The 10,107-nt window shown below is 41.3% G+C and overlaps 1 protein-coding gene across 1 annotated transcript in view; it reads left to right on the top strand.

The window, feature by feature from the left end:
• Positions 1-450: 450 nt before the first annotated feature.
• The window catches only part of rbpjl (recombination signal binding protein for immunoglobulin kappa J region-like), a 46,735-nt gene continuing 37,078 nt past the window's right edge, over positions 451-10,107 (top strand). Inside the window, exons 1-2 of the mRNA XM_008286400.1 lie at positions 451-487; positions 5,252-5,399. Of these exons, the coding sequence (XP_008284622.1) occupies positions 451-487; positions 5,252-5,399 (185 nt within the window). The remainder of the gene's footprint in view (positions 488-5,251; positions 5,400-10,107) is intronic.

The following is a 10,107-nucleotide window of genomic DNA, read 5'->3' as shown; positions in this document are numbered from 1 at the left end:
AATGCACAAACTAGGTCATTTTTACCTCATGTTCAAGTTCTCATGGTCTGTTTTTGGGTCAAAGTCAGAGCAGGTTGTCTTCAGCTCGACTGATTTGTTTGCTAGCTGCATTCAGAATGGGTTTACACAGATAGTGGACCCAACAGCAGAGAAACACCTGATTTCAACAGACCATCAAACTGCAAACACAAAGCCAGCTTGATGTTTAGTCGACAGCTGCCTGAGTTGAATTACGTGGCTCCTGGACGTGGTACCCGACAGTGAAGACATTGTTTTATTCCCCCTTAACCCAGATAATATCTGTAAAGTGTGCTGACATCGCTGCAATATACAAAGAGCTTTTTTTTTTCACAGTTAACCCTAAACTTCTTCTGAAAACTGTTGTGAAATCAGAGTGATGATGGACCTGAGGAACGTCCCGTCCTGATGTCAGCAGAGGCCACGCCCAGCATGGATGAGATGGACGTTGAAGAAGATGGCAGGAAAGGTGAGAAGGAAATTAATTTGTCTTCCTGTCAACATATTTATTTAAGAGCTTTTTTGTTGAGTGCAGAGGAGGCTGTGGCTCCTCCTGCTGGCCAGAGTGGAACTTAATATTTAATTAGGCGATGGTACGTTGCTCTATTGTGGAATACGCGTGGACAAAAGGTACATTTGATTAACGAAATATGCGTTTGTTCACTAAGAATCATGATTGGGCTCTTTTTTAAAGTAATGAGCTCATGTTAAAACCTCACAAAAGCATTGGACAGGCAGCATTCTACATATAATTCTATGTTATTTACCTTTTTCCACCTACTATCAGTCATCTGAGCTGTGGACCCAGATAACCATCCCACAACCTCCTGCTGGGGTCATGACCCTGAGGTTGAGAAATGGTGACAGGTGACAGATATCTGAGCCCGTTGCTGAATCTCTGTCTGAAGATTTCTGAGACTCAGTTTGTCTGAAGAAAGACGACTTAACCAAGGAGGGACATAATTAAAAGTGTTAGAGGTAGTGCACAAAGCGTACCTTCATCTGACTGGTGGACAAGTGCTGTGCTCTGATCAGTGTGTTGTTTGAGGGAAGCTGTGTATATAATGAATGTGGTTTAGTCCCCATTCGTTGCCATTTGTGCAGACAGTTTTCCCTTTGCTTGTTACTAAACACTACATTGTATTGACTCTGGACATCTGGACCAGGAGTCTAGATATCCTCCCAAGAGTTTGCTACATAAACCTGAGGGCCCACGAGATTTATAAACGGAAAGGATTTCTTCTAAGGTGCACTTTTTGGCCATTTAACTGGGGATCATCTGACTTTCTTTGTTGCGACACAAGCTAGTCGACATTTGTGCTTTTGCCAAGCTGCAACGTCCAAAAAATGAAGTCAGTACAGGAAAGAAAAAAAACTGCTGTTCCGCGAATGACCACTGGAGGCTCCAACAGTGAGTCAGTAGACCCACATGTTATACTGGCCAACTGCACAGCAGAAATAAACATGCTTACAGCCTGGACAGATACCGGTTTTTGTCTCTATAGCTACATTCCCTGTTCATTACTAATGATGGGGGTGAATTTTTACGTTACTTTTAAATTGTATTAAGGCTTAAAGTTAGGCATAATTCAGGGTGTGGTCACATTGTAGGTGTTTGTATGTGTGGTATCATCTCCATTCAGGCTCCACCTCTTTTTTGGAAAAGCTGGAAGCTACATGTCGGATACAGCCACATTTTAGTGATGGCACCTCTAGGTTTTGTCCATCTTTATACACAACTGATGGCTTTTGTGTAAAATGTCTCAACAGCTATTGATGAACTGTAGTAACTGGTGATCCTTTAACTTCAGGACAAATTTTACCTTCACTGAATACTTCTTTAGAATTGGCAAAACTAATGCTTGTTCCATCAGCCTCAGCTGTACCTTTGTGTTTAGTGCTAATTGGTAAATGTAAACTAAGATGCAAATATGACTTCATACCTGCTAAACATCGACATGATTGCATTGTTGTTGTGCACATGGAGCTGTGCTAGTGTTACCGTGTATCTCAAACTACGTCTGTGCAGCATCACGAGGCCCGAAACATGACGTTTGTTTCCTCGTGACTTACTGTGCAGTCCAACTCTTACTCCCTAGAAATAAATGGTTTTCTCAGTGACTTTCAGGCTGCATTGTAATCCCTGGCTGGATTTAATTTAGAGGTAAGTTTTGAAAGAACGTTCATGAGGTGCATCACAGCCAGCAGGAGGTGGTCGGGGTGGAATGTGGGTGTACAAAGCACACAACAAGTAAAGTCCAATCTGTGGTTTAGGTAACAAAAGTACTTTGGTTTAGTGGGTTGTTAATGTGAAATAAAGATCTTTGGCGTCTCAGGACTTTTTCTACATCAAACTAGATCTTGCCTTAGCCTCAACCGAATGATGTGTCTAAACAAAACCATGAAACATTATTAACATTATCTGGCCACAATTAACATTTGCTTCAAGAAGTATTTGCTGTTGCTAATTAGCTGTATAGCTGTACAGTCTGTATAATTTTACCGCAAAAAAAGTGTTCACATTCAACTGAGATGGAATAAGTAATAGAAGTAGTCATAAAATGCAGTAGTAAGTATGAGAAGCAGTGCTGTAGATGGAGTTCTTGGAGGAGAAACAATGACTTTGTGCTTAATTAGCCATTTTGTGACCATATCTGACATCTGAACTCAACTGTTCCAACAATACGCTCCTTTGTGACTGAAAGGACATGACCCTCTCTTCAGCTTGAGAGCAAAACATTGGGATTAAAGCAACAGGTGAAAGAGTGACATGTGGATAAAGAGTGAAACGGCAGGTATGAGTAACATATACGATGTAGTTCCTCTGAAAGTTTGACTGACGGAGCGGATTCACGCTGAGATGAAAACATTTCATCTCCACAGCTCAGAGATTAGACAGTGAGCCAGAGATGGAGACCATATGGTCAAACATGTTGTCGTAACACAGAGAAGGAACGGGGTGAATGGTGGGTAAAGAGACAGACAGGAGGGCAGCAAGGGGCAGATCTGTGCAGTGAGACGGCCGAGAGCCTGCGGTCGCTACTGTAGGTGGTTTGGAGTTTGACTGACAGCTGGAGCCCATAGTGAGATGAAGACACAGCACTTCTTGTTAGTAGCGTTAGATTGGAAACAGATGTTGACTCTGCTACTGTTAGCAGTTTCGCTGACTGCCTGACTGTTTTACTGACCGCCTACCTGCCTGCCTGTCTCACTGAACTGCTTCCTGTACGACTGACTGACTCTCTCAGTGTTTGACCGTTTCATTATCTGTCTACACAACTGACTGTAAATCTACCTGAGGCCAGTTTCATAAGAGTGGACTTAAGTCACACTGACAGTCTGTCTGCAGATGGATTTGTAGCACTAAGTTCTGTCATTCTCAACCATCTGAAATAGGACCACTTTGCCATGGTCTTTTTAGAACTAAAACCTTGCTGCAACACGAGCAAACTCTGGGAATAAATGCTAATCTTTAGAGAGACAACTACAATGGTCATGTTTTTGTACCTTACATTTGTCCATATTTTTAATCATTGCATTAGAAAAAGTTATTGGAAATGGAAAAAATTAAAAAAAACTAAAATTTCCACAATTTCGCAAACAAGTTTTTACGTTTGCTTGAAGTGGTTTTTAAACTGCTCTTACACTACCACAAGAGCTTAATTTGCTTTTTTTTTTTTTTTTTTTTTTTTTTTGCTTTTTAAAAAGCTGCCGACAACAAGTTATGACTTTTTTTTAAACCTTTTTTTTGATGATTAGCCACTGTCACTGACTGTTACCATGGAAACAGCACTTCTTTCATGGTCTGTTGACATGAGTGGCCACCTCAAACTCACAAGACACACAACAGCAAATCATTTTCCAGTTCTACTTCAGACCTCAAAGTTTACAAAGATACCGTTTGATGCCACATTCTGGTCAGGGATTTTTCTTGGCTTGGATGACTGTGATGTCTAAGGATGACAGTAAGCCTGATCAGTGTGTGTGTGTGTGTGTGTGTGTGTGTGTGTGTGTGTGTGTTCCTTATAGAGAAAAACACCCAAGTAACAAAATGAAATGAGAAATAAACTGGCACTCCCTAAATACTTGTGTTGAGCATTTGTCTCAGTGTAAAGGTCATAACTATTGAAGGCAGAGCTGATACAGTCAGACAGTGAAGAACAAGATAAGTTTAACCATCTTTAAGGCCACTTTAGCGGAAAATGTAGACTCTGTTAGGAGCTTTACTTTGGTGAAACTAAGAACCAAATAAAGACTGACCCATGCAACAGTACAGGTCTGTAATATTCTTGTGACTACCTTTCTGACTGTATTGTGACTGTTTCTATCAGTCTGGCTGTCCATCTGCTTGCATGACTGTATAACTGACTGTCTTACTGTCAGATTTGCTGTCTTCCTGTCTGTCTACTACCCGTCTCTCTGCTCAGGCAGGCAGCCTGCTGATCTGTGTGTCTCCCTGAATGCCAGCTTTTGACACAGAGCGTCACCTCCAGGCAACCAGTGTGAACCCACAGCATTACTCTCCTCTGCTCACTCACATTCATTCATTCATTCATGACTATTTTTAAACCTGCCACGGACACCTCCAGTTTCTGTCACTTGATGCTTATTAGAATTAGAGGAATTTCCTTCATCATTTCACTTCCAGAACTGTGCAAAATTGAAAATAAATAGCTAGTATGAAAACATTTCTTATTGTAGTTTTGAAGCCCATATTAATACCTCATTTAGTTCATCAGTGCAGCACTGGACTCCCTCTAAGAAACAACTTAAAAGTTTTAAAATGTCTAAGGAAAACTTTGAAAGGTACTTATTTTGGCATTTAAGGCTGCATGCAACGAATTAGCAGCTAAATTGTAGATTATTTCCACAATTAATTATTTTATTAAAATCTTTCTGTCTGCCTAACAGTCCAACATCTAAAGATTTTAAGTTTATTATAATTTAAGACAAACTAAAGCAGCAAATGATCACACTTTAGAACAGAAACAAGGAGAGTTTCACAGTTGTGCTCAAAAAGTGACTGAAATTATTAATTAGATTTAAACAGCTGCTGCACAGACTAGCAGTCCTGATCCAGTCTGTGCTGACTTGTATAATCTCTTATTACTTTCAGTTAGGAGTCAGTTTAAATGATGCATCATTGGATGGCTACAAATGGAGCTGTTCATGTAGCATTCCATTTTTTCTTTAAACTACTATTTAGACCTTTCTGACATTTTATTTTGTCCAGAAACATCACTGCCCCAGCCAGGCTTCTCCCAGGCGGACACCGCTCCGTTATACCCCCCTCCTCCGTCCCCCGACCCGGTCAGCCAGCTGACTCACCTGGGGACGCTGCTGTCCGGACACGACGCACCGAGGACCGGCGGATGGGACAGGTAACCGGCTGGGTTCTAGACCTCCGCAACACACACACACACACAAACACACACACAGTGTCCCGGGTTAGGAAAGTTGAGGTCACGGTTTGCTGTAGTTTATTCCAAACCTTTTTCTTAGAGAGCCTCACCGGGCTGTGAGGAATGAGCGCTCGGGCGTGAAAATGCGTTCAGGGCGGTGGGATCCTTCTGCGTCTCCGTCGGTCCGTGACCTTCCCTCGGTTTTGCTCACTGGTGGAATGAGCCGGTGGAGGAATGGTGTGGAGGTATTAAAATGCCAGAAGGAGAAGTATTTGGGGAGGAAGAGACCCCACCCCCTGCCTTTGAAATCCGAACAACGGGGAGCGCTTGGAGAGGTTTGGAGAGGTGAGGCGGGCTGTGGCGCACGAAGCGCAGCGTGGCGCAAGAGTCTGGGTACCACTGATGTGTCTGAACCTGCGTTTTTTTCGTCCATAAATCCCATGCAAAGTCCTAAATATGGTCAGCGTTTTATACGTTGTTCTATTTTTATATTTTCTCCAACAGTACTACATGTACAATCAGCATCCTTTAGTCCCTGAAGTGCGTGTCCTAATACACTATTAGTTTAAAGGATGCACATAATACCGCCGTGAGACTATTAAAATGATGGCGTTATCACAAGAAATTTCCTCAGAAGGAATCGGTGACATGCAGCCATACACAAAACATAACATGGACTTAAGTATTGAAGTTCTGTGGCTCCTCATTTCCTCATATGAAACTGAGCACACACCTGTGAGCCTTTCCAGCTGGACCCAAACATAATAAAAACGCCTGAAAAGAACAAATAATAGCAAAAATAATTAAATACATTAAAAACATAACTGCAACCGTCTCGGATTTTGGCCATTAACACATTTCAATGTCTTTTTTTTTTTTCATCGTGTCAAAATGTATTACTTGAACCATCAAGAATCGGACAAGAAACTGGATCCCATCACATGCAGACCCAACGTAAACTGACCTCTACAGTCTGTACACAGTCTGCTGATCCATCTACAGCTTCCTCATTGTGAATTGCTTTGATTTTGCCTCCATGCTCCCAGACATCACATTTCTATGAAATCATATTCATGTTTTCTTTTAATTGTTGAGCAAGCGTATTGAAATGTCACAAACAATACTTTTAAAAAAGGGAATTAGGCTCGTTTCAATGAACTCATGTGGAGGGAGTTAGTCTGACTCCCTGGATGTAGATTGTGGATATAAGCTTGCCATTGGACGGCTCTCTCTTTCTCCTCTGTTTGCTACATTAAACACAACCACCTCAGAGCAGCAACTTACTAAACTGAAAATTTCAAGTTTTGCAGAGGATTGGGATCGTGCTGTAGGCAGCCCTGCTCGTGCTTTCTGGTGAATTGTTGTATTTTTATTACAGGCCTTTCTGTATGTTCTACCAAAACTCTTCCTTTGTGACTATTGTAAAGGGACACAGTGTCCTCATCCTTGGCGTAGCTCCACCCAATACGATTGTGACTAGTTTAAGAAATACAAATAAGCCAGAGTCTTTTTGTCCCCAGTAGCAGCACTTAAGGAAGTTCTTCTGAATTATGCAATTGCCGTTTCCAATTTTTTCTAATGCAATATATCAAAGTGTGCATAAAAAATATATAATGGAAACAGCTTCTGGGGCTTTTCCATCAGATTTTAAGAGACACAGCTCATCCTACAATTCCTATCTGGTGAGTCATACCAGAAAACAACCAATAAAGCAAAAAAGAGAGGAAAGAAAAACATCAATTGATTTTTTTTCTATTCCCAAAGTTATCAGCTACAGCTCACTTCCCTGAAACCTGCCCAGTTGTGTTGTTTTTCTTCACTCCATGATCTCCAAAGGTCAAGAATAAACCTTCATGTATCCTGTCAAACATCAAGAAGAGCTGCAGAACTTCTTTCACAATCTGTAATTCTGTTACCTAACCTATTTCTCTCTTTGTATTCTTTATATTTATGAGAAAAGTCAGTGGGTAGACAATAAGCAAAAGCTAGATAATTCACTATAGGCATTGTTTGTAACTGTATAGGAGGAGTACGGGCCATGTAGGAATTAGAAAACAAGCCCCATGTAGCAGAAAATGTTCAATGAACCCATCAACCCCTATAATACCTTTGACAGGAGGAGGGCTGTGACTTGTTTCATGTCAGATAAGCCTAATCAGACACAAGAGCCACAACTGGACACATGAGTAAATATAATATTTGTGTAAAACTTCTTTATTTCTACATATTCATTGAAGTGTTCTCTACTTAGGACAAATCAGGTTGCATTATGTCTTCCAAAATGGTCCATATGAGCGTTTTCTGATCCGGTCCTTCTACAAGCAGAACAATCATTCATAATTCTTCAGTTTTGTTCACCTTTTAGGTTCATGTTGGCTAAAACTACAACTGTTTTAGGCATTTATTATGATCCTCGCAGTGGCAGTCTTAGTAGGTGGGACTGAGGAACATTTTTGTGTCACTTTCATCACAGCACAAGTCTGTATTAAAGGACTTGGGATTAACATGAAGGCCACAGTGGTACAAGGTTAAATACACAGAGAGGGATTAAATATCTGTCTCGTTCGCCCTAATAAAGGAGAACTTTGGTTTGTTACAACCTGCCATGTTTCACAGGAATGTGTCATGCTAACTTTCCACTCTTTGCTTCCGTTGCAGGGAAAGTGGATTTTTACACAAATCTTTTTAAAAGTTTATTTTCAGTCTGAAAGCAAACACAGAAACGAGTTGCCTGGAATGGACATTTTCTAACTGCATTGGGTTTTACTGACCATATGGAGAGCTGGACGTTCGGTCTGGATGCTGTTGGGCTTTTTTGCCAATTGATTTTTGAGGTTAAACACAATCTCCTCAATGCAAAAGCTGCAGTTTTATGATAAGATGATCTCATCCATGGACACGTGGAGGTTTTCTCCGTCTGCTATCAACAAGTTCTACTCTTTGCAGCACCAATTTTCCTCCTCAGTGGGCAGCAGAGCAGTGAGGGCAGGAGCACCACCAGTTTACAGAGTTAAACTGTCTTTCAGGACATCCTATTAGCCAAAGTCGATGTCAAATGTAATTCTAAAGCCCATTATAAACAACAGGAGCTGAACAAAAGTGCTTTACAGTGAAAGTAGCAGGTTGTAAAACACAATAAAAATAAATAAATCTGAGTTAAAGTTAATGAAATAATAAAAATAACAGAGAACACAATAAGAGATGAAATCAGATTGTTAAGCTCTACCTGTCTGTCTGCCTCCATCTCTGTAGTGAAAGTCAGCCTCACATGGAAACAAAGTGACTGGATGTGAATGAGGTGAGTCTGCCCAGTGAGAGACACCTGATACTGTCAGCAAAGTGTCTGTGTCTGGCTGGCTCACTTCTGTTTTTACTCTTGATCAGACTGAAAACAAACTTTTTATATGGTTCATCTAAAGATTGTCTTTCTTGAGTAAGCTGCAAGGAGGTCAAGCGTTTGGTCCTGCTAAACACTGTTTGGTGTGACTCTTCATTTCTCCAGATCACTGGTGTAGAGTGTAAAGTTAGCACTTAGAGCCAGATGTCCACATGGATGGGAAATGTGTCAGTTTGCAGTAAAATAGAATTCTCTTTAAAGATCACTTGTTTTTATCTCTTGTGCACATAAGAATAACGTGTGTTTACTTAACAATGAGCCTGTTTAAAGTTGCTGGAGAGACTCAGGTCAGTCTGTAAAGAACATTTTACTTCTCACAGTTATGGGAAAAAAAGAAAAAAAATTACATGACAGTAACCTAACCTGCTTTGTCATATAAAACCTAGATAGACTGATGTATATTTAGCAGAATGCTTCTAATACTGCACACTAATCCTGAGCAGGTAACAGACCCTTGGCTCTCCAGAAAGTTGAAGTTCAAGCTGCCAATAAAGCGAACAGATGGGGCACTTTAAAATGACTAGTGCAGGGGTGTCCAATCCTGGTCCTCGAGAGCCACAATCCTGCATGTTTTAGATGTTTCTCTCTTCCAATGCACCTGATTCAAATGATCAGGATCGTTATCAGGCTTCTGCAGAGCTTGATGATGAGCTGATCAGGACTGTGGCCCTCGAGGACCAGGATTGCCCACCCCTGGACTAGTGACTTTCTCTCTTTCAGAAACTGCTATACATTGATGATCTTGGCCCTGTCCTACTGTATCTGATTAAATGTCTGTTACGGTGTACATTATATAAATACTTACAGGGATAGTTCAGTTTCTTTGAAGTCGGGGTGTACAAGGTGCCTATCCATTTTCAGTGTATTACCTACAGCAGATGAGCGGCGGCGTGTGTTTACGTTTTTGTGGTGTACGTCCAGTGCATTTAAGTGAGACTGTGGAACATTGTATTGAGGATTTTTCTTATTGCTATTGAAGTGTCCATCGCAGTTACATATTGCTATTGTTTTGTCACCTAGACCCTACTTCCATCCTTCTATTTCTTACACTTATTGGGGTCACACTGGCAGCAGGGGAAGCAGGTCATTTCAGCAGCCCACTTTCTAGCTCGTCCTGGGGCTTCCTCAGGTGTTCCCAGGCCAGATGACAAAATGTCATTTCATATCTGGGTCTACCTCTGGGTGTCATCTGAGCTGGATATGCCCAGAAAACCTCCAAAGGAAGTCGCCCAGGAGGTATCCTAACCAGATGCCTGAACCACCTCAGCTGGCTCCCTTTAACATGAAGGA

The sequence above is a fragment of the Stegastes partitus genome, unplaced genomic scaffold, assembly GCF_000690725.1.
Source record: "Stegastes partitus isolate 25-593 unplaced genomic scaffold, Stegastes_partitus-1.0.2 Scaffold10, whole genome shotgun sequence".
Lineage (NCBI taxonomy): Eukaryota > Metazoa > Chordata > Actinopteri > Pomacentridae > Stegastes > Stegastes partitus.
This window is presented reverse-complemented; position numbering and strand designations above follow the sequence as displayed.